Source organism: Mesocricetus auratus, unplaced genomic scaffold, assembly GCF_017639785.1.
Source record: "Mesocricetus auratus isolate SY011 unplaced genomic scaffold, BCM_Maur_2.0 Super-Scaffold_100009, whole genome shotgun sequence".
In the NCBI taxonomy this organism is placed as follows: Eukaryota; Metazoa; Chordata; class Mammalia; order Rodentia; family Cricetidae; genus Mesocricetus; species Mesocricetus auratus.
This window is the reverse complement of record NW_024429193.1, coordinates 58,525,038-58,550,798: the sequence shown is the minus strand read 5'-3', so window position 1 is coordinate 58,550,798 and position 25,761 is coordinate 58,525,038. Positions and strand designations below refer to the sequence as shown.

At 44.1% G+C, this 25,761-nt stretch overlaps 1 protein-coding gene across 10 annotated transcripts in view; it reads right to left on the bottom strand.

Annotated features, from left to right (window-relative positions):
- LOC101838805 (myomegalin) overlaps positions 1-25,761 on the bottom strand; it is a 188,589-nt gene that overhangs the window by 101,126 nt on the left and 61,702 nt on the right. For all 10 annotated transcript variants that reach the window (XR_001197344.3, XM_040752166.1, XM_013123790.3 and 7 more), the window contains exon 4: positions 24,183-24,293. Coding sequence is in view for 9 of the 10 variants with exons in the window: in XM_040752166.1 (XP_040608100.1) it covers positions 24,183-24,293 (111 nt within the window). In the remaining variant the exon portion in view is untranslated. The remainder of the gene's footprint in view (positions 1-24,182; positions 24,294-25,761) is intronic.

Genomic DNA, 25,761 nt, shown 5'->3' with positions numbered 1-25,761 from the left:
TATCATAGAAAGGGAATGATTACACTAAAAGCAGAATGTCCCAGCACCTGAGCATGCGTTCCCAACCTGAACATTCTTCACTTTAGTCTTTTGAGATAAGTAGTGAAGAGAAATAAGAAGGGCGGGGCAGGTGGGGATGTGGGATTGTGGGGGGCAGGGTGGGGGTGTAGAATTATGAGTCTCACATAATTGATGGCACAGTTTAGCATATTATGTCTACTCCCACAAATAAGTGTTCTCATGTAAGTTTGATGTATAGTCTTAAGTAGGTCCCAGACTAAATTTGTTTGTCATGTCAGCAGCGTTGCACTAAGAGATCTAGGGTAATTTATATTCTGAAGAAAGAGGCAGCTGTAGGGCCTCCTCTTCTGTGTAACACCCTATTAACTGAAAGGAAAATTTCAGTGCTGAAGCTTAAGTTAAATGAGACAAGCATTAGGCTCCATCAAACGCCAGCGTTTAGAATCAGAAGCCAGGGCTGGCACTCTCAGCAACTGACCAGACTTTACTGTTTGCTGCAGCATGCAGAGTTGGATGAAAGCAAGGGCCAGAGTCTCCACAGCAATCCACACTAAACACAGCACTCTGCAAAAACAATTTCCCCGCCTGCATTTCCTCCCAAGTTCAACCGGGACTACGTTAAAAAGAAACAGCAGAGTGGCCGCTCACTCTTTCCAAGCCTTCCATCTTAACTCTGAGTGGATCAATTCCTCACTTCAAGCTTCCTACTGTCCAGGAAACTTTCTGCAGTGCAAGATGAGTATAATTAAGCATCCACATCGAGGGTGGTGCCATTAGGACACTTGAGCAACAGGTGAAAGTCAGGACTCTCTCAAGCAAGCCAGAACTTGTGGCCATCCAATGCCTGTTTCTAGCATGCGCCCACCTCACTCTTCCTCAAATCAGTTATTTTAAATATCTGCCTCTCCCTCTAGGCTTTAACAGACATACTTTGCCCTTGGTATCTCTCCATGTAAGTTTAGGGAATGAATACTTAAGAAAATTTTGTCAACTGTCTTTAATTACATTTTTATTTGGGCATTAAACTGTAATGTCTTACATTTGTGTGTGTGTGTGTGTATGTATACATATGTGTATACATATATGTGTTGTGTATACATGTATGTATGCACAGCACATAGAGAGAGAGAACACTTGACATCTTGTCAATATGCATGAGAAGATCAGTGAGTGCAATCCTCACTGGAGACGAAAGTGGCCAAATGGAAGCGCTTTCCTTGGCCTTACAGGCCTGAGCTCAAAGAGTTCTCTGTGCAGTAAGGGGCAAGCCAGGGTCAGCCTTCAGGGAACCACTGCACGTTTGGAAACAGGAGAAGCCAGAGAGAAGCAGGCCTGCTACAAATGAGTCTTAATTTAGGACAAAAATAAATGTAGCAAAGTCCCACCCTAACCAATCTCATAAATTAAAGAAACTCAAAAGGAACTAGCGTAAGTGGGAAGAAGGGTTCAAGGCTTTTGTGAGACCCCCCACCCAGTTCTATGCACTCCAGTGAGAAGTTAATACATGGGCTTTTCACCCTTCCCAGAAAAGTGAAGTAAAACAGTACATGCACACAGGCTTCTTTGAGGGCACTGGGGTAATATCACATCTCTGCAGAACACAGTAAAGCATGCAGGGTTTTCAGAAGGAATTCCATCCTGACTGAGGTACAAGGTGGTCATGCTTGTATGGTCCCTAGAAAGCATTTTAGCAGTTTCTGAAGGAATTCTTTTATAAATAAAATGTCCTTCTATTCACAAAATTTCAAAGCAAAAATAGAACTGGGGAACACTAGTGGGTGCAGACATCTAGCTCTGTCATTAACACTGCAATGTTACTCTTCCCAAAGCTTTGCTTGTAAACATCTTATTCGTTCAAATTGGGACCTTTCCCCCTTGCCTAAAAACAATCACAATCCTGCCAGTGTCCTATGTGAGTGTGAGACATCTAGCCAGCAGGGTTCATGTGCAAAACATTAAGTTTTTCGACTTTACCAGCACGGGAGGCTTGGTTTCCGAAGTACAGCTCCTGCTATTCCACAGAGTCTATGCTCACCATTATTCCATTGCAGAGCTAACGTCCAAATTAGGCACAGAGGTTGCTCCAATGTAGGACATGTGTCCTTCATTGCCAGGGAAGGGACAACGGGGCAGTGTCTTCAGACACCGTCAGACTGTGCAATGCCAGGGTGGTGCCCTGCCAGAGCCAGCTTGAATACCCGGTCTCCCGAGGAGACGGAGAAAAACAAGTGGAAAAGTTTGGTTTCTACAGCAGCAAGCCCTATATCGGAACTATGACACTTTGTTCAGGGCACAGTCTCAAGCTCAACCTACAACACTTCTTCATCGGATCCTAAAGCCGTGCCGACTTCTTCTTTTGATTAGACAGACACAGATGACAACATCTGAGTGTCCTGGCATTCTAAGATTCAGGCAAGCATAGCTAGGGATGGTGTGTGAGAGCATGTATGTGTACCGCGGGGGCTGGGGGAGATTGGGAGACAGGAAGACAGAGAAAAGGTACTCTTTTTTTTTTTTTTTTTGGTTTTTTTCGAGACAGGGTTTCTCTGTGGCTTTGGAGGCTGTCCTGGAACTTGCTCTTGTAGACCAGGCTGGCCTCGAACTCACAGAGCATCCGCCTGCCTCTGCCTCCCGAGTGCTGGGATTAAAGGCGTGCGCCACCGACGTCTGGCTGAGAAAAGGTACTCTTTAGGCAGAGGGCAAGCAAGCTGATCTGGAGATGGCAGCACTTGCTTATTTTGTACCCCAACCAAAAATTTAATAAGCATCCACCCTTGTACGGGCAAGGAACTCCAACAGCTTTCAGAAATACCAAGTCAGTCATAGCCCCCAGAGGATTTATAGCATACATCTAAATCAATTAAATACTTGATTTATAGCAGAATTCAATAAGCCAGAGAAATAATGAGCCTGCAGTTACTCAGGATCAGATAGCCATGTAGAAATGCGCACAGGTGGCAGATATAAATAGCAGCAGATACACAAATTATTGTGAATTCAACATGTGACTCCTGACTTCATCCTCCAAAGAGACACCACTAAACCCGCAGACGACGTCATGCTGCGGCTGCCCTCCTTCCCAGCATCCCAGTTCTGCTTCAGGGTAGGAAAGTGAAGAGCCGCCCCATCAAGGGAAGGTGGGACTCTTAGAGCTGAGGCAGCCGCAGAAAGATGGCGGTCAGCCGTGGTGTAAAGATCCGCTCTCGCACATTCCACTACATAGAACCACAGGAAAAGGAAAATTCAACCATTTTTCACAGGTACCTCTTCCTCTCTATCCTAGAGACCATTTCAGCACTTCAGGACAGTTCCCTCGTGTTTTAGTTTCAGCTACATCAATCAAACATACAATTAAATAAGATAAAATTAAAACATTGGCATATCAGAGGTCTTCAATCAATATAATTTCCACAAATAGTCAGATGCATGAATCACGGGTGAAAAAGCCAATTCTGATCAATACTCAGTTGAGAAATCCAATAATAAATAAACAAAATGAGGCGTATTTGGAATTTGATGGCGCAAAGAGTAGATAGGAGATCTTCGAGTCTCCTGTTCGGTTTTGCTGTGAGCTAACACTGCTCTAAAACATGAAGTTTACTTTTAGAGAAGGATAAATAAGGGGGAAAGTGGAGTGTGCTGGCTAGTTTATTTACTCTGAGCAAAGAAGTCCGAAGACACATGCTGTCTATTTCACACTGACCTCCAATTAAACCTCCGTGTGTCATAAGCTAGTCATTTTCTCTGGCCACTCTGTTAGCCTCTTGGTTGAGTCCCAGAGCCTTTGTTGATCCGGCCCAACCACGCTGGCAAGTGAGAAGGCATACACATAAATACCAATGATCTCAGAGAACCTCTCCCCTCCCCAGGACATTCCTTAGCAGGACAAATCCCTCTGACTTGGCTGGAGTCTGTGTTCACAAATAGGCCTGGCTGAGCTTAATTTAGTAACTTTCAGGCCCCTGGTAAGAGCCCGGGGTGAGGCTGGAGCCCCTGCAATCCCCCAGGATACTTTGTGGAGACAGGAGCTCAGTCCTACAGCAGGAGCTGAAAGGGTTGTCCCAAATGATATTTCTTGCAGCTGTTTAAGAACTGCATTTCACAGGAATCACCCTTTGTTTTTCTTCATTTCCTCTCAGGCAGCAGGCACAGGACTTATATGGGGTATAGTGACTATCAAAGGCTTGGTGAGGAGGCACACACCTGTAATCTCAGCACTCAGGAAACAGAGGCAGACAGATTTCTGTGAATTCAAGGCCGGTTTGTCTACATAATGAGTTTCATGCTAGCCAGGGCTATGTAGTGAGACCCTGTCTCAAAAAACAAAACATCCCAAACATAAACAAATTGGTAGATATTTATACTGAATACGTTTAAATTCTTGATGACACCTGACATCATCTGGTACTGGACTCTAATGTCCGACTCCTGCTTTGAAAGCCTGACCTAGCCTAAAGCGATCCTATGACCATCAGGACACTGGCTCACCTTAGACCTGTCCTGGAAACCTGGGACAGTGTTTACCCTACAGACACCACAGCTGTGTCATTCATGATGGCGGGCACAGGCTACCCACAGCTACTGAACCCTGGAGATGTAACTAGTACAGACTGAACTGAATATACCATGAGATTCCAGGGACCAGTTCACAGTGGGTTTTTGTTTTTTGTTTTTATTTTTTGATTGTTTGAGACAGGATTTCTCTGAAGCTTTGTAGACCAGGCTGGCCTCAAGCTCACAGAGATCCACCTACCTCTGCTTCCTGAGTGCTGGGATTTAAGGCTTGCATACCACCACTCAGGATTAAAGGCGTGTGCCACCAACGCCCAGCCACAGTGGTTTTTTTTTTTGTTTGTTTGTTTTGTTTTGGTTTGGCTTTGGTTTTTCGAGACAGGGTTTCTCTGTATTGTTTTGGAGGCTGTCCAGGAACTAGCTCTGTAGACCAGGCTGGCCTCGAACTCACAGAGATCTGCCTGCCTCTGCCTCCCGAGTGCTGGGATTAAAGGCGTGTGCCACCAACGCCCAGCCGCCACAATGGGTTTTTAATATTGACTATTGCAAAAGAATACTAAAAATCAAAGGAAGAAAAAAATTAAACTGAAAAAGGATATTAAAACTCTTTAAAAATTAAGAATTTTGTGCTTTTATTTTTATGTTGAAATTACAATGTTTTAAATGCATTATTGCCACCGAGTTTTTACATGGTTCTGTTCATTTTTTTTAAATGTGGTCACCAGAAATGGCATGTGCGGCTTGGCTTGTATTACATTTCCTCATATTGTAAGTACATTGTGAGAGGCCACGTTTGGTGCCTTGCGATTCATCCTGTGGTCTAATCACATCAGAAACAGTTACTGGATGTAACAGATTAAGGACGTAATACTTATTATTTGGTGAAAAATAATAAATAAATAAACAAACAAATAAAAAAATAAATGCTCCCATCTCACAAGTCACTTACTTATCCTCTGCCCAAACAGTGTCTTGTCCCATCTGCCTGTCTCTGCATCACAAAACAGGTTAAACCTGTGGGAGAGTTTCCGTTTCCATGACCGAAGCCCCCCATTCAAATGGTAACACTGCTCCGGTCACTGTGTCAAGCACAGCCTACACCAGTGAGTGGCAGCGGTGTTACAGGTCCACAGTGAGCTGCAAGTTAGTGTAGACATGACTTCCTCTGCTCACTGCTTCCCTACGGCTAGCGCATCCTACCTACAAAAGATGACTACATGCTTACCAAGTGAGTGGATGCTGCTCAAAACACACACCAAGGATTTCCACTCACTGGTTGGTCCTTTTCTCAAGTTACGTGCTTCCTAAATCTTCCAGCCCCTCTCTGCACAATTCCAGAGGAGTCAGCTTCTCCTGGACTTCTCCAGGCAGCTGGGTGTTCGGAGGAAAGGACAGAGGAAAGAGAAAACAGCTTCTCAACCACGCTTTCTGCACAGCCGAGTCTCGCCTGCAGCTTACCGGCCTTTGGTAACCGAGCCTCACAAAATTCTGGATTTCTGTTTATGAGCTTAGCAATATATTTATGTTAAAAGCTATGGAGGATACCTGGTGTTGACCTAGCCCACAAAGCAATAATCTGTGGGAATATTTAAGAAGCATATTCATTTAAAAAATCGCCAGATAGAGATTACAGGATCTGTGCCAAATGGTTATAATGAACCGTAATGAGTTGAGGAAACTAGACAGAGAGACAAGGTTTGGGGCTGTGGTGATGAGGAAATGCCTACTCGGGCAGTTGCAGTCTGGGATGGCTGGACTCTGAAGGATGGGTAGGATTTACACATGCAGAGAACAGGTGTTCCAGATAGGAACAAGGATGTTTCCGCACAAAAGAACCCCCAGGGTAGTAACTCACTTCAGAAGTATGCTTAAAAATGTATTTGGGGGAACAAATAGAAGTCATTTCTTCCCTGATACTTGTGCAAGCTCCTCCTGTCACATCTGCCACGCCCCAGCACCAGCTCTCACACGCCCTTTCTCTGACCACAGAATCTTTTCCCGACACCACCCAGGATGTCTTTCCCTTTCTTGTCCATCGGTATTTCACTATCCACTGAAAAGCCCCCGTTGCTGTATGATATATGGACTCTTTCATCTTTAAAAACAACTCTTCTACGCCTCAGAGCCCTTACCAGTTACTATCTGTTTCTTCCTTCTTGGGAGAAACTCTTCAATGTAATCATTCATTTTTAGTACCCGATGACTTGTCTCTCATCTTTTACGCACACTAAAATCAAGCTTTTGCCTCCGCTGTTTCACCAAAGCGGGTCTAATAGAGATCGCAGATGGTGCTAGAGGCAAAGGTGAATTTTTAGTCATAGCATCACTCAAGCTCTCAGAAGTGTTTCAAAACTTTGAGCCCTCCCTTTCTCAGTTTATCTGACTTCAGACCCGGCCTCTGGCTTTTCTTCCCATGTTCCTGTGATGGGCCTGTTCTGTCTTCTTTCGCTTGCTTTTCTCCCTTTCTCCAGAGCATACCAATGTGAGTGACCTAGAGCTTGGTCCTGGGCCTTTTCCTCCTTAGACGCTCCTAGGCCCTTGGTGATCTGATTTAGTCTCAAGGCTTCCAATACCATCTGCATGCTGACACCTCTCAAATCTGTGTCTCTATCCCAGTTCTTTCCCCAGAAGTTCTGGCATGCTCAGTCACTGGCTTGCCACATGAAACATCTAACAAATACCTCAAACACAAAATTTCTAAAATTGAATGTCTTACTCAAACCTTCTTCATCTATAACTTTCCCTGTCTCAATTAAGGCAGCCCTGTCCTTTCTGTTGCTTAGCCCAAAAGTCCTGTGGTTCTCATTAATTGTTGTCTTTATCTCACATTCTACATTGAATCCATCCATGTAAATCCCACTGGATCTGCTGCCTTCCCCCATGTGTTCCTATGTTAATGGTTGATCTAGTATGAACAGCATCAGTCCTCAAAATGGACTACAGCAGACACTTCCCAAACTGTCCTCCTGCCTCCTACTCCGGCCCTTGTATGCCCTGTTTACAATGTTATAGTCAGACTGATCTTTTCCAACATCAGAGGGATTGACATTTGTTAGAAAGATTCTCTGGCAAAAATCCTCAATGCCCCATGTGACTCAAAAAAGCCTATGCTCATTAAAATCATACATGCTCCACCTGATCTTCACCAGCCCCATGGCCTCTCGAGTTCACATTCTTTCCCAGTCTCATCCGAGCCTTCTGCTGTCTATTACCTTGGAAAATTCTTCCCAGAGTTATCTGGTTGGCTAGCTTTCTCATCTTCTTCTAGTCACTACTTAAAAATCACTCTATTTATCACAGAAAACGGTTTTGTAATACTTTATAAATTGGAATACATGTGTATTACACATCCAAACAGTTCCACTATTGAATATTTACTCAAGAGAAATAGAATGCTCATAGTTACTTTACCCCAATAGCCAACCACTGGACACTACCTGTATATGTTCATCAACAAATTGATAACAAATTTTCCATCAGTTTTTAAAATACTAGTAAACAATGAAAATGAAAGCACTATTGATGCAAACAATGAACAAACAAGAAGTCAGATGAAAGAAGCTGGAAACCATAGTCCATACTCTGTGATTCCTTTTGTATGGAATTATAGAACAGAGAAAGCTGATTTATAGGCAGAGATCAGATCAATGATTCCCGTAGCCAGGAGGTGTGGGAGGATTGGCACCACTGGGATGTACAGCAACTGTGCCTGGGTGATGGGAATATTTGATCTTTTGATTGTGTGGTGGGCGCTACCGGGTAAACACTTGTTCAAATTCACTGTGCTATCCATGAAAGAAGAAAGAGAGAGAGAGAGAGAGAGAGAGAGAGAGAAGAGAGAGAGAAAGGAAGGAAGGAAGGAAGGAAGGAAGGAGAAAGGAGAAAGGAGAAAGGAGAAAGGAATGAAGCAATTGTTGAAGGAGGTGGAAATGCAAACAGCCACGTGCAGACGGTGAGGACCTCAGCATGAAGACAACCCATGGGGGGATGTTCTGCTCGCCTCAGATCAGGTTGGAGCACTATAAATGCTATGAAGTAAGCCCAGGAACAGAGTCCTCCATCTGTCACTCACTTGTATCGTTATTTCCTTTTCCATCCTAACATTCTGTTCCCCCACATCTATTTCCTGTGATTTCTCTTTCTCTCTCATTTGTACCATGACACCAACTAGCATGATGTGGTACAAGCAAAGGGGCCTCACAAGACTTTGCACATGAGGTTTGGACTGTGAACCTCTGAGAACTATAATCTAAATAAAGATCTATTAGTTATAAGGTACCAGCCCTCAGTATTTACTTACAGTAGCAGAAAAGGAACTGATACTGATATAGATCCTATTACTCTGCTTTTCCTCTTCCTTTTATTTTTCTCCCCCAAGAGGATTTTCACTCCCTAATTACATAGTTATTTACTTACAGCCTTTAATGTTCATTGTCCACCCATAACAGAAAAACTCCATGAGGTCTCTTCTGCTGGGTGCATTAATATTTATCAACCACCTCCTGCAGAACACAGAACACACACACACACACACACACACACACACACACACACACACACACACACACACACCACCACCACCACCACCAACTCAAAAAACTAGTGTTCCAGCTTAAATTTATTCTTATTCAGCAGGGACAGGTAATAGTTAATAATTACCTCTTAGGCACTGAAATGCACTGTGAAAAACAATTCCCATTTCTACTGTCCTTTAAAATTTTTAGTTGCTTGCTTGCCTAGGCCAGCCTCAAGAGATCCTTCTGCCTCAGTTTGCAAGTAACTGGGACCCTACAGATATGCCACTACACTCAGTTTATAGCCCCATTTTTTGTTTAATTTTAAGTCTGTTTGAGTCACTTCCTGTTTTCTCTGAGTTTGTGGGTTCATACCCTATTCAGCATGTCCGACAGGGCACTGTAGGGCAAGGACAGTCCCGACTCTATTACATCCCATGTGGCCATTTCCACCTGATTCACAGGTCAACATGAGGCCAGTGCCATCTTCTACCACAAACCCAGCAATAAGACAATCCACGTCCTCTTGCTACAGTCCAGGGGCCGAAGCCGCGAGGAGCACATTAAGGTGTCCTCTTACCAAGTTCTTTCTCTTTCAGTCACCTGGACACAATGTGAATCCTCCACTGAAAAACATCATTTGCATTTAAAAGAGTGACAGACTTTAAGCACCAAGGCTTTGCTTATTAGGCCATGTAGCTGACACCAGGTAGACTCCCTATGCTAATGAACGTCACATGTGGTCCTGTGACAAACAGGGAAAGACATCAGTTTCACAGGCTGTTCGGTGGTTGAACGTATAAAGTGGATGGAACTTGGTACATGCATACGCTAAATTCCTTACTCCCACCCCTAGGATTCAAGCAGAAAGTATTTAGCGTTTTGAGGAGGGCATGAGGCAGGGGCTACAAAGCTAAGAAGAGTCATTTTCTGCATGGCTGTTTATTTTCTCTCGTTTTATAGCAAAACCCTTTGGCACTGATTGAAGACTCTGGCTCCTTTAAGAGGTAGGAAGAAGAGAAACTAGGAAGAAGTTGAGGGTCACATCCCAAATCTGAGGACGAATCCTATTGTTAATTGATAATACCACTTTGAAACAGCAGCAATTCATACTCTTGCCTCCATCTTTGTAGAAGGTGTAGGGACCAGCTACTACAGTCTTAGCTATGGAGTCTTCTGAGACACTAAGACTTAGGCAGCAGGCTGGGCTTCTGCATGACCCAGATTTGGAAGTATTAGAAAGAAAGAATAGCTCCAGATACTAAATAGAATGGATACTGCTTTTTACTTCTTTGAGTCAGAAAGACCCTGGGTCCAGCTCTGGACCCATCCTTTACTGACTTATGGGCAGAGCGATGATATGCTACCCTGTGGTGTCAAGTGTGGACAAGGCCAAGTTTGCAGAGACAGCCAATTTGATTAGAGAATGCAATACAGGGAAGCATGTTTAAGAAAGGCAGCTACTGTGGCTCTGTGGAAGACCTGAGACCTTCCAAGGGACAGCAATGTGAGGACGAGCTGACTTCAGGTCCTCTATCTGGCGCAGACTCTCTTGTGTTAGCGGTCATGACACTGACACTGGCAGCATCCTCACCATTTAAGATTTCTCTCTCCAAACCTTTCTTGGGCTGTTTAAGATCCTATGTGTGTGAAGACATGATTGTAGAACTTCCAGAATGCTGGGAGACAGGAAGCTGGCGTTATAAGGTAGCATGTGCCTTTTATTCTCTCCCTACCTTCTCACGTTTCCAAATAGGGGGTATGGAAGCAGCCCAGTGAGGCACCAAGCCACTTCTGAAGTTGCTTGGCAAAAAGCCACCTGACTATTGCTCAGCTATCCTCAGAACGGCACGTACCACGTCTGCCTTCCAGAGTATGATTGGATTAGCTGCTATCTGACACGATAGGGTTGGTTCAGATCTAGTTCTCAGCTGCCCCTGTCCATCCTGTGCTCTCCCCATGTATGATACAGTCTCATTTCTCCAAGCAGTTGAGCTTGTTTGACGATGTGACACAAGCCAATGCAAGAGAAAATGCCCACAGAGCTTTTGAGAAGTCATGGCTAGAGGCCCTGGGGTGGTGCAGGTGGAGAAATTGAATGTATTCATTTGTCGTCACAGTATAGTACCAGTCATCTGTGGATGGGTCTAGCTCCTGTTGTGAGTGTTCTACGTTAGCCCGTTACAGGCAAAGTGGGAGAAAAACGAACTTCTCACAAGCACAGACATTTCAATTTTTGTTAATAGACGGAAGAGTTTGTTGTCTTAAGCATCCTGGCCAGGAGCTTGTGCCTCTTGGATTTCACTCTCGGCTTGACCACTACCACTAATATTTCATGTTGTATAAAGTGAGAACATGACCACTCCAAGGTATGGTTGAGGAGAAGGTTTCTACTGTAGATATGAGGAGAGAGCAGCCAGAGGCACCTGGGAGAGTCCAGAGCAGGGAGAGAAAGAAGTAGACCAGACATGGCCAGCAGACTGGACCAGGTCATGAGAGGAGACAGAGATGGAGAGAGTAAGAGAGGAGAAGAGAGAGCAAAGAGAAGGGAGGGACAGCAGCAAAGAGAAGAGCCAGGAGAGGGCGTGGCTGAAATGGCAGGGTTGAGAGGGCGTGGCTGAAATGGCAGGGTTATATGGGAATCAGCAGCTAGGGGAAGGGAAGTCCATGAGCTGGAGAAGTTTGGGGTAGGGGGAGAAGTGAGAAGAGTTGAGAGGAGCCATAGGTGTTGAGTGATCCCTGAGGCCAGCATGTGGCTTGGTATGCTAAAAGGCACCTCAGCCAGCCATTCATCCTAAGTTTCTTTTGAACCTGGTGTACACGCGTGGCATTAGGCAAATTCTCTCTAGCTCTAAACAGTGGTTCTATGTTCTTTCTCTCCCATCTTTCCAGCTATTCAAACACACCAAGGTAGACTTTTCACCCTCTTCCTCCTGCCTAGACAAGACACAAAGCAGCAAAACTCATTTCCGGCTTGTATCAAAGCTTGTACCTGAGCAAACTTGAATCTCCCCAAACCCCCCCCCACACACACACATGCACGCACGCACGCACGCACACTGAAAACCCAGAACTCTCCATTTTGTTTCACAAACAAGTACATTCATCCAGGAGGAAAAGCTCCTTCTAGCAGCACAGGCTCACAAAGCCCTAGTAACTGTGCTAATTATAACTCCTCCTATCTGGTAACAACACTGGCTTCCCTGGCATTGGCCGAAGCTATCCCAGCTCTGCTGGCACCCCCTATCCCAAGCCATCAGAGGGTGAGAGTGTGATAGAGACCAAAATCCTGCTAGGTGCCCAGTGTCACAGAGCTCCAGGTGTCAGTCCTGATCCAGCCCAGGGAGTTCAATGGTCAGAGGGCTCAGAGACACTGCCTTGACCTAGCTAGGAATCTTTTTTCCAACCTTTTTTCTTATCCCAGTCAATCAAAAAGTCCTACAGGTATTTCATCTCCTAAATAACCCAAAGACCAGGGCCCTCCTCTCTGTGCCCACTACCCCACCCTCACCTAGCCCCTTGATTTTGTATGCTCAGTCTGTCCTCCGATTTTCTGCTTTATCTCCCTGCACCCTACTTTCCCACCCACCAGAGGGATCTAGCGTGTCCCCTGGAGTTTACAACCATCACTGGCTCCTATGAAATGGCATGAAAGACTGTGCGCTATATACATTTCAGTCTCATCCTATGCTGGCAACACAAACAACTTACAATTTTGTTCACACATCAGCAAATCAGTTTTGCCTTTTAGGCTTTTGCCTGTGACAAACCCTCATCCTTGTACCCCACAACTGACTGACTAATAACACTTATACCATTTTGAAGTTCAGGAGTCATCTCAAATAATCCTTTACAGATGTTTCCCTCCCTCCATGGGTGTGTGTAGCAATGCCTTGTTTGAATTACTTTATATTCTGTCTGTTTCTCTATCACTGCTTCCCGTCTCTGATGTCTTACTTATCTAGTACGGGGAACATAGCAGAAGCCTTATGAGACCTATTGAAGAAAAACCCAAAGGTCCCCAGGATTCGTCCTCTGCTGGCCTTTCCAGTGTCACCTTCACCTCACCACAAGTCCTCCATGCCTCACATTCCAGCCACACAGAATGACTGGAAGTGTGCCAAGCACACGGTGCTCTTTCAAGACTCTGGCTTTGTATATTGCTCTCGGTCCAGAATGCCTTTCTCCATTCCTTCATGAATTACAGATGGTTGTGAGCCACCATGTAGATGCTTAGAATCAAAGCAGGGTCTTCTGCTCTTAACTACTGTGCCATCTTTCCAGCCCCAACATCTGAATCCATAATCTACCTTTCCCTAGCTGCAGAGCCTTGGCCAACTCCCGTGAGCCCGAGTTCCCTCATTTATCCTATTTCCTTCCCCCAGGTGTAAACATGCTGCAATAGACTAGGTATTAAATAAATGGAAATGGTTATTACTGTCATGCATACCTGAAGACCTGTGCTAGGGAGTGTCTACTTTCTCCTCAACTAAACTGACCTCTGTGGCTGCCATCGCCAAAGTTAGTGCTTTTCTTCATAAATTTAACAGAGTTGAAGATAGTTTCCTTTTCTACTTTTTGTATATGGGCAATGTCTGCTGTGCACATGCTTATGTGTATGTGAATAAACATGTGCATATGCATACATCTTGTACATATGCAAGTCTGTGTATATACACGTGTGTATGCATAAATACATATGTATGTGTTAATGCTTGTGGAAGCAGAAGATGTTTTCTTTATCCACTCTCTACCTTATTTCTTTGAGATAGGGTTTCTCACTTGGCTAGGGTTGGCAAGCTAGCAACCCTCTAATCTCTACCTCCTCAGTGCTGGGACTACAGATGCAGGCTGAAATGCGCACTGGCTTCTTTGTTTGTTTGCTTGGTTTTTTTGAGGGGTGGGAGTCAAGACAAGGTTTCTCTGTGTAGCTCTAGCTGTCCTGAAATTTGCTCTGTAGACCAGGCAGGCCTCAAATGCAGAGATCTGCCTACCTAGTGCTGGGATTAAAGGCCTGTTTCACCACACCCAGTCATTTTTTTTTAACAAGGTTACTGGGGACTGAAGTCAGGTCCTCAAACATGGATAACAAGACCTTTACTTACTGAACAATCTCCCCTAGCCCCTCTTTTTTTTTTCTTAATGGCTTATTTAATTATTGTTAACTTTGGGGAAATGTTTTAGTTACATACACTTTAAGACACATGTGACAATTAATATGTACAATTAAAATTTTTAATAAGGAAAATATGTGTTAGGAAAGACACAAAAGGGTATAGTGTGTGTGTGTGTGTGTGTGTGTGTGTGTGTAAAGGGTAGAGGTTGACAGTGCCTTCTTCAATCCTTCTTCATCTCATTTTTTGAGACAAGATCTCTCCCTGAACATGGAGCTCACTAATTGGTCTAGACTGGCTGTCTAGCAAGCCCCAAGGATCTCCCTGTCTCTGCCTTCTCAGTGTTGGGAGTACAGTTATGTGCTCCTAGCAAGCTAATTATAAACAGTTCCCTGGGGACCCAGAGTGGCCATTTTCCATGTGTGTTTTTCTATATGCACCCTGTATGCTGACTGCCTGTCCTCAGCTTTCTGAGATTCTTGAAGGCATTCTTATCTATTGGCCTTCCTTTGTGGAATGAGAGCTAGAAGGAGTTAGGAAATGTTTATTAAATATAAATATTTATTAAATAATGATGCTTATTATCATATTCAAGAAGAGTTTGAAAAAGATGGAACCCATGCACACTGTAAAACGGTTCAGCTATATGAAAAATGACATTAATTCCTCTAAAAATTACACATAGAATTACCATATTCCAACAATTCTTGTCTGGGTATGGAAACCCCCACTCAAGCAGACATTTGCTAATTTGTGTTCATAGGGGCCTTATTGTTGTGGAATAATCTTTTTGTACACCATGAAGAAGTGTTGCTCTCACTGGTTTAATAAAGAGATAAATAGCCAATAACTAGGCAGGAAGAGGCTAGGCAGGACTTTCAGACAGGGAGAGAACTCTCTGGGATGAAGAAGGGTAGAGTCAGAAGGAGACTGAGGGAGAAGCAAGTTGAACAGGCCATGTTAAAAAAAAAAAAGGTACTGTAGATAAGAACTATGGGTTAATTTAAGTTGTTAGAGCTAGTTAGTAACAAGCCTAAGCTATCAGCAGAGCATTTATAACTAATAATAAGTCTCTGCATGGTTATTTGGGAGCTGGCTGGCAGGACAGAAAATCACACCTACACCTTATTCACAACAGCCAAATGGTGGCAGTAGTACACATGGAGAGATGACAGACAAAGGAGTAATGAACTGGTATTGAGCCTAAAACACAAGAGAATTCCAACACAAGCTATGATACAGATGAACACGGAGGGCGTTATGTGAAGCAACTGACCACATGCTGTCCCCTGGGCCCAGATGTGCTGTGTCGTGCACACCTATGCACACATCATGTACACATAAACAAAATAAGGAGCACGGGCAGTAGGGATCCAAGACAGAGAGAGGAAGTAGGCTTAGGAATCAGGGCCTTGAAGAGATTTCCTGGTTGGAAAATCTAATAGATGCAGATATGTAGAGTGGCTACCTCACTCTTAGAAAAATGGATGAGCCAAGTGTTGGTGGGGCACACCTTTAATCCCAGCACTCCGGAGGCAGAGGCACGTGGATCTCTGTGAGTTCTAGGCCAGCCTGGTCTACAGAGCGAGTTCCAAGACAGGCTCCAAAGCCACAAAGAATCCCTGTCTCAAAAAAAAAAAAAAAAAAAAAAAAAAAAAAAAAAGGATGGGACTCCAGGATCAGCAGTGTGCGGCTGATCACAAAAGGACAAATGCATGATTTCTCTTTTATGAGACAGCAGAGAGATAACAAAGACTGAAGCAGGAAGACGATGGGTGGAGGGACCAGGGAATGGGAAGTGGGTAGTTTATAGTTGGGGGAAAAGTTCTGGAGAGGGATAAGAGTGATGATCATAAAACAGTGTAAATGCACAAAAAACTGCATGCTTAAAATCAGTTGAAAAGCTGGATTTTGTTACATATTTTATCATGATACATTTCTGTGTGTGTGTGTGTGTGTGTGTGTGTGCGCAAGTGCACACGAGAGCATGAAAAAATAGAGGCCAAAGATAAATGTTGGGTGCCTTCCTCTATTGAAGCTGAACTTATTTTTCCAGAGAAGGTCTCTCACTGAACATGAAGCTCACTAATTTGGTAAATAAATGTTGGGTGCCTTCCTCTATTGAAGATGAACTTATTTTTCCAGAGAAGGTCTCTCACTGAACATGAAGCTCACTAATTTGGTAAACATGCTGGCCAGGGAGCTCTGGGGGTTCTGCCTAACTCCATCAATTCTTGCTGTGTTCTCCCCCACATACTTCTGGATCCCCACTACGTCACGACCATCAGTTTCTACCTCCCCTGCCCCCCAACACTAGAGTTACAAACATGTACCTTATCAGAATTTTTCTTCTGATCATTGGGAAGCAAATCCCAAACTAATTCTGGAGCTTTATCTAATTCAAATCTACTTTGACTCACCCCCTTAACAATAGCTACATAATTTTTACTTCTGTCTGAACTTATTCCAAAGACTTCTTCTTACTGGATGTGCACATCTGGATTTCCACAGCAATAGCCAAATAGCCGTGGGATGGTGCTGTAGAAAGAATAGCTGGTTTAAATTTCTAGTCTCAAATGCTCATCTTATTAGCAGTGTCCCTTTGGCTATTTGCACACACGCATTCCTGCACTAATCAAACATCTCTTGATTACCATACACTGTCTACTGTGCTAGCTGCTAGAGGAGAAAGGCATCAATAAATAAATAAGAATAAATAATTATAATGATAATAACAAAGCCTACTGCAGAGGTGTGCACAGGTCTCTTGCAGTAATGAGAGTGATAAAATGCCCGGGACAGGCCTCACCAAGTGCATGGAGCTGGATCGAATCTTACACAAACTCAGCCTTTCTTATTTAATCTCTTCGAAGAAATGTTTATATGTGGGGAATTGGGGTAGGTTTGTCGCAATAGCAATACGTGGCGTAGAGTCTATCATTCACATATAGGAAAACTACGGTAGGGAATTCAAACAGGCCATATAGGGCCAAATCTACTACTCTGGGAATAGAAACTGATTTGCAACAAGAAATGAGCAGGAGCAAATGGTTTTAGTAAGTCAACGTCTCCGGATAATTTTTATCTTCTCTCAGTTTGTCACAGTAGTGGCAGATCTACTGACATCATCCCTCAGGACAGGCAGGCACAATGCTGAGTTCAGCTCATTGGTTCATTCAGTCTCGGCCCAAATCCACAGGACAGGCACCATTACTACATCTGCCTCAGCTCAGAGAAAACGGCAGGACAGCCATGCATGCTTAAGGCGTCATTAAGCAGTTTTGCAACTATGAGAGCAACAGAGAACAGATGGTGTAGGTGTAGCCTGCTCCACTCCCAGGATGCGGTACTGAATACCACAAGCAACCAAAGCACAGCAGCAGAGACTTATCTGAACCCTTAAGAAGACACAGGGCAATCTGTACAACAGGTAGAAAACAGCAGATGTGTATAGGGCCTTGATTGTGAATGGGGCTTGAGAGGCTGGGAAGGTCTGGGGTGCTTCTCAACACCACTGTGGACTTTCCAAACACTGTATCCTTGGGCTACACCTAATTTACCTTACTTTTTTTCATTAATAATTAACCTTAGCTTACTTGTGGTAACTTCTTTACTTTGTAATCTTCTAATTTGTTTTATTTTAGCTCTTTTGTAATAACAAGTTAAAACATAAACATACTATATGGCAAAAATATACTGTACAAAAATATTTTTTATCCTTATTCTAAAAGCTTTTTTTCTATTTTATTTTTTTTCTTTTTAAACTCTTCTGTTTAGAAAAGAAAGCTAAAACAGAAGCATATGTTAACCCAGGCCAATCAGGGCCAGTATCATTTATATCACTCTGTCCTGCCCATCCCTTCTCCCTTCCCCCCACCTCTCCCCACCCTAACTGGGTCCACTCTGTCCTTATGGAAGCTCCTCAGGGCACTAGCGCTAATGGAGCCACCTGTCATCTCCTATGACAAATGGCTTCTGACATCATTCCCGCAGGACCTGCCTGAGGCTATTATAATAACAGTTATTACTAATTAATTATTATTATAGTGCAGTAAGCATACAAACAGGAGAAGTGTGATCTTCGGTTATTATAAAGTATCCCATATGCAGCACAGTGCATGTGCTGTGCCATAAACATGAAGATAATGGATCATCCTAAAACATTGCAAAGACTAGCACATGGGTCGGCAATAGGAATTGCCAGCTTCATTACACGCTCATGGGGCTACCATCATACACGGTCCTTCATTGACCATAACGTTGTTATGTGGCACATGGTCTGTACTGGCCCCTGTTGAATCAGGCAGTGAGTGACAGAACCAAGGTTCAGTGTCAGGAGTGCCGCGTTCACAGCTTAGTGATATCGGAATAGCAGGAGAAGAACAATTCCGTGAGTGATGAAATCAGGAGGTAGCTCGCCATAGCTATAAAAGTATGCAACCTACAAGCCTCACAGGTTGCCCGGGAACAGGATCATCTAATCTCAAAGATGAGAAAGCTGGCTGGCCAGATGGCTCAGCCTGTAAAAGTGCTTGTCACTGATCCTGGCAACCTGTCATTAAACATGACTTCAAGTTTTGGGACCCACATAATGGGTGAAGAGAACCAACTTCTACGAGTTACACACACACACACACACACACACACACACACACAAAATGTCATTTAAAAACTTTAAAGGTAAGAAAACTAAAGTGGTTTGGGTCTCTAATCAGGCAGCTCACGGCTCATACAGGAATGAGACATAGCTCTCTTCTAACTAAAGGCCGAGTTCACTTTCATCTTCCAACATTGACAATTTCATTTTGGAAGAACTTCTCTTAACAAAGAAAAGTATAGCTAGAGAAATGGCTTGGTGGTTCAGAACACATGCTGGTCTTCCAGAGGAGCCGAGTTGGGTTCTCAGCACCCAGGTTGGTGGTTCACAGCCACTTGTAACTCTAGCTCCAGGGGGATCCCATGTGGCACCAGCACACATGTACCTCACCATGTATACATAACTAAATTAATAAGTATTTTTAAAAGATAAAAGTAAAAGCATGAAACCATACCTAGTAAAGTTAGATTCTCAGCAAAAAACAAAAACAAAAACAAAAACAAAAAACAAGTGAAAGTTGTACGAGTACTTCTTTCAAGAATAGCAATGCTTATGAAACAGGTGTACTTTGGTAGTTATACATTGATGCTATCTAGTCCAGGATGACAACATTCCATTTCTCTTCACTTTCTGTTATTGGACCTACCTGGTCACATTTAAATTCCATTTTTAGAATGCGACCTCTAGGCTTTTGAAAAGCACAGAAGTCTGGGCAAGAAAATAATCTTTATGGGGCCAAAGGCTGGCTGGTGGTTTCAGTGTTCTGTTTGGAGACCGCATGTTGATCACACAGTAGTGGATCTCACACATACCAGGGCTGGACACATTTCTAGCAGCCACACGCTCAGTTAATATGAAAAGATGCAGGATTAGGTAATAAACATGAGCAAGTCAGCCAAGACTCCACCCAGAAATTACTTACACAGCAGCTGCTGTCCGGCAATGCTATGAAGCCTGTCCTGCAAGGAGTGGGCCATGCCTAACAGTGGACCGCCTGCAGTGTTATCTCCCTTTCCTTGATCCATATTTTGGAGCTACATGCCTTGCCGTGATTACTCCCTAACTTAATTTACACAGTCAAAAAGACTGCAAAATTGAATCTACAATTACTGTTTGCTACCACGAGGGGTCAGTAGTCCCTAATTACATAGGTGTGTGTTCCTGTTTGTCTGTGCTAAAGGTAGTACCAGAGGGATCAAGGATGCAACAGAATCAACTAACCAGAGCTCATAGGGGCTCACAGAGACCGAACCACCAACCAGGATGCCTAAATGGAACAATGGGACTGACCCAGGCCCTCTGCACCTGTGTTACAGTTGTGTAGCTTGGTCTTCTTGCGGGACTCCTAACTGGGATCAAGGGCTGTCTCTGATTCTGTTACCTTCTTTTGGGGCCCTTTCCTCCTATTGGGTTACCTCATCCAGCCTTAATAGGAGAGGAGGTTTCTAGTCTCACTGCAGTTTGATATATCATGGCTGGTTGATATCCATGGGAGGCCTGCCCTTTTCTGAAGAGAAATGGAGGAGGAGTAGATGGGGGGGGCACTGGGAAGAGAGGAAGTAGGGAAGACTGTGGTCCAGAATGTTAAAAAATTAATTAATTAATTAAAAAAGAGCCATCCAGGTCATGCTGTATAGTGGAGGGAAAAACTTGATCTCACGATAAAGTGCAAGTTTAAGAATTAAAGACAAACCTAGCTCTAAATCACAAAAAGGTATATATATTATATACATAATATATATACATGAAATTAAATTAATATTAATTTTTACAAAAACCGAAGCTTCAAGGATACTTTACTTAACATTCAGAACATAGTAGCTATAAGTAATTTGTTTTTATTTTATGTGCTTTGGTGTTTTATCTGCATGGATATCTGTGTGAGGGTGTTCGGTTCCCTGCAACTGGAGGTACAGACAGTTGTAAGCTGCCATGTGGGTGCTGGGAATTGAACCCGGGTTCTCTGGAAGAGCAGCCAGTGTTCCTAATCTCTTAGCTATCTCTCCAGCCCCTAGCAGATAGTTTCAAAGAAGCAATTTTTATGGGTAACTCAATACTCTTTAATAAACCTATGACTGGTATGATTTTTAATTTTATTTTCTCGGTTCTCTAAAAGATCTAAGAGAAACAAACTCTAGAACACTTTTTAAATTTGCTTTTAAGTTCATCATTTTAAGCTTTGGCATAACTCTAGCTTTTATAATTCTTCTTACAGAAAAAAAATCCATGTAGCTTCCTTCACAGTAAAGAATTTATCCATTCCAGCCTCTCTCTCCCTCTCTTTTTGTCTCTTTTCTCTCTGTCTCTGTCTCTCTAAATCAATCAATTACCTAAGGAAGACTTGCCACTTGGAAAGAGAAACACAGACCCTCTTCCTAGCCTGTCCTCCCAGTTTCCCAGAAGTTGTCATGGAGAGATGTTTGACAGCAATTTTTCCTTCTTAAGTACCAAAATCTTAAAAACAACAACAACAACAAATTGTCTCTCCACAATAGACTTGCAGTAAATATGTTCATAAGCATTGGTTTTCTTTAAAGAATTACTTGTACAACACTCACATTTTTGCAGAGATTCTAACTTAACTGGGTGTAGTTTTATATTTTCATTATTAAAGAAATGCTTGCCCAACGTGAGAGAGAAACCAAGCTAAGTATAGTAACAGATGTCATCACAACCACTGTGTGCTGCTGGGCATGTGACCCTTGCTGTCTCATCACTACTAATTAATCTTCCCAACCTAAAGGAATAATGATGCATATAACAAGCATGAACATAAGATGCTCGTTATGGTCATATTAAAAAGAGTCAAGCCTCTATTTCATTTTTTAAATGCCACAATAACTCCTAGCAAGTATATAATGATTACCCTCTCATGTAAGTGTGACATTATTAAGTTTACAAAGTAGTTGATGGAAATGTTATTACATCTTCATGGTTGTTATTTATTCATACAGCAAATGAGTCTCAGTGCCTGCAGCATTGTTCTGAATGTCATCTCTGTGAAGGCTGGGACAGGTTTGGAGGAGTTAAGAAGCTTGTCTAGCGGTTGCCTGGGGCTCCTGTTTCCTGAATACCCAGTTCTTCTATCTAAACAAAACCATTAAAAAAGGCAAGCCAGGGGACTGGCTCAGTGGTTAAGAGCATTGGTTGCTCTTCCAAAAGACCAAGGGTTCAGTTCCCAGCATCCACATGGCAGTTCACAATTGTCTATAACTCCAGTTCCAGGGGATCCAACACCCTCACACAGACATACATGAAGGAAAACACCAATGTGCATGAAATAAAAATTTAAAAATTGGCAAGCTGGGTACTGTGATCATTCCTATATTACTGGTACCTAGGGGGTTGAGACAATCATATGTTTGAGGCCAACGTGCTGAGTCTCATATAAGTTAGGTTGGCAACCGTAGCCCAGGATTATCTTAACGTTATATCCTTTGCCTCCACCTCCAGTGCACTAAGACAGCTGAGCTGTCTTCACAGCCCTTAACCCAGCCTTTAGGTAATCATTTCTCAACCTGTGGGTCAGTACCCCCGTGGAGGTCACATATAAGTTATCCTACATATCAGATATTTACATTATGATTCATAACAGTAGCAAAATTACAGTTATGTAGTAGCAGTGAAATAACTTATGGTTGGGGGTCACCACAGCATGAGGAACTGTATTAAAGGGCTGAAGCATTAGGAGGGTTGAGAACCGCTGCTTTAGTGTTTTCCAGTAACTTTAACCAAAAGAGAAGAGTAATATGACAGGTAGGTTGAACAAAAACTGGGTGAGATGGGAGAAAAGGAAACACGTTCCTGGAACCATAAGAGACGATGGCTGCCTGACCACTGTGTTCACATAAGACCAAGTAGAGACAAGTCATAGTTACCTGTGTGGGATCCAGTGGCAAGATGGATCCAGTAAAAGGATTGTTACTTCTGCCTATGACTTGGTGCCATGACTCCCTCCCCTATACCCTATGACAGCAGTGATCTAGTGAATCACTTTCCAGGAGAGAGTTGGTACCCTCTCTCATTGCACACAAAATATTTCCTGAAGCATTTCTTCTTTAGCCAATAAAGGGCAGAGATTTAGGTCAAATGAGTCAAGCAGTAATTCACCTAGCTGAGGGGGGAAAAAAACCCTTTCCCTCCAACAAGTTGCCCCTTCTGCCTTGCTTTGGGGACAGTCCAGGGAAACACTTCCTCCATCTACACAGTGAAGAAATGTGTTCACCATTCCTACCCAGAGGTCCACACTGCTGTGTGTGCTCCCCCATCTGTGTTATCAAGTGATCAAGTCCCCAGGAGACACACTCACTACATGACCATAGGAAAGATAAAGATAAGCCTGGAGGAGGACTCGGGGAGAGCAGGATTAAAACATGGATATTCAGAAATGAGGGATCAGACTAAATCTCCCAGAATCAACAGTTCATACTATTTCAATCTACAAAACACTGAAATCTCATGGATACCAAGGCCACCCCTTCTCAGATCTAGCAATCCATATTAACTGAATTGACCAAATAATCGTGGAGGTCTGACAGATACCAGATGTTTTTCAGATTCAAATGCTATCTAGTGGCTTCTAAACCTCCCTAACCTTCTTGGGTGAAGGCAATGCTTGTGTAACTGTCTGGTGCAAACAGCTGGGCATTTAAAAGGGAACCCTGGTCAAATCGGAGGCAACCAGCACTAGACACTTCACTACCTCAGATCCTCTTGCCCAGACCCCAAGAGGTCTGAGGAAATCAATGTAGTGGCCAGCCAGGAAACTTAATCCTTGTAACCCATCAGGACTTGAAGTCCTCTTACCAACATGCTGTCTCATCTCGCTCTCAGCTCGGCCAGCTCACCCATGCCAATCAAGGCAGCCCGGCACCTGGGAGGTCTGCTCCTCCTCCTACCTCACCCCACTCTTCCCCGAGTACCTTCTTTTTCATGCTAGGGCAAACAGTTCCTGGGACTCAAATGCCTCATATCCTGTTTCAAACGTGCATCTGCCTGAATGCCTTCAAAGGAAAACACGAATTTCTCAAGAAAAGAATTATCCTTAGTGGTTTCTTCACATCACCATATTTTCTCCCAAGACCCAGAACGGGGCAAGGCTTTTAGGAGAATGTGTGGACTGAGTCACTTCCCCCCACGCTCATTTTAAAATGCAAATTTCTGTGCGTCCCCATCCAGCCCTTAAATCCGAGTGTCTGAGGTAAACACAGAATCTACGTTTTAGCCCGGCTGGGTCGCAACAGGGTTTGGAGGCTTTGGCTTTACACAGCCCCCTCCTGCTACAGAGGAAAGAGAAAGCCGGCCCCGGAGAGGGGAATAGGCTTGTCTGAGGTCACGGGAAAACACCCGGAAAGCTAGACAAGCAAGCAGTCTAGACAAGCAGTCCCAGGTGCGCGCACTCCCCGGCCGCACACACTCACTCACCCGCTTGTAGACGTCCTCCCGGCTGGCCTCATACTTCTGTTGCATGCGCTCCTCCAGGAAGTAGATACGCAGCTTGAGGCTGAAGTTCTCCTTCTTCAGGTCATTGAGGTGCTGGGACAGAGTGCGATATCCATTAGACATGGTGGGCGACCCATGGGGAGGAGCATGCCCAGTCTCCCCTTCACCCCAGGAACACGGTGCAGCCTTGCCGCGGCATGGAGCTGGCAGGCTGGGAAGCTGCTGAGGCTGCGGGGACCCTGGAGGCTAAAGCGACATAGCCCCTGATGGTGCGCTCCAGGACCTGGGGACTGGGCTCTCTGCTCTGGGTGCTGGAGCGCAGCACGCTTTCTTTTTTTACCTCGGGGAGATATTTGCGGAATCCCTGACGGAGGAACATGCTGTGTGAACTCAGACACAAGTGGCAGTAACCTGACTCCAGGACAGGGCTGTCACCCTGCCCCCTTCCCTCTCCCCAAGCCTCCAGGTCCAAGTGTGGGCAGTTAGCAACTTTTTGGAAATAGGGGGACTGATCCCCCTCCCCACTTCCCGGAAATGGGAAGGGGGTGGTTAATGTAGCACTGGGGTTGTAAGGGCAAGAGGGTACTAGAAGGGGGGAGGCAGACAGAAGCAAGAAATAAGGTTGCTACGGAGGGAGCACATGCCCACAGAATAGTGACCAGAGCCAACTAGCCTCTTTCCACCAGGTGCAAATCTTAAGGCGCTACCGAGCAGAGAGGAGTCCAGTTTCCTTAGTGCTCAGCCCCACCAGTGTCTTCCAGTCTCTCTCCCTGTCCACTTCCAGTCCCAGGGCTGTTGGTTCATAGCCTTTATTCCCATGCTTTCTGCTCCCTGATACACATCACACACTCTCAAAAGAGTGAATCTGGACTGAGCCGAACCTTTGCAAACTGGTTTTCAGTGGAGCGTCTGCAAAGGGCGGCCCAAGGGTTCCTCCCTCTGGGGAATGAGTGTAGGAGTGCTGGGGGATGGGACCGCATCCTGAGACCAGAGATCTCAGCCTCTCACTGGTTCTTAACTCCTGCACCTGCCTAATGGAACCAGGCCATCATCACCAGATCCTGCTCATAAAGCAAGTTAAGATCCTTGAGTGACAGCTGCAACGTTAGCAGGAAGTATTATTTATACCACATCACATGGGACTTTGAAGGTGACTGGGAGGCAGCCTCAAAGCACTGATCCCAAAAGAGGTTCTTGCTTTGGTATCACCAAGTTGGAAAAATTACTATTAATGCCTGAGATAAAGGATATATGAAATTCTTATATTTAATTCAAGCATCTAGTTCTTTCCCAACCTGCCTACTTTTCATCGTTTCCCATTCTTTCTAGACCTTCATAAGGGTTCCAGTCAACCTTTCCCCAGTATCTAGAGGTTGCATACACAGCTAGGTGGTGGTGGCAGCGCACTCCTGTAATTCCAGCACAGAGGCAGTTGGATCTCTGTGAGTTCAAAGCCAATCTGGTCTACAGAGCGAGTTCCAGGATAGCCAAGGCTGCACAATAGAACCCTGTCTCAAAAAACCAAAAACCAACCAACCAAACAAACAAAAAAAGGTGAAGA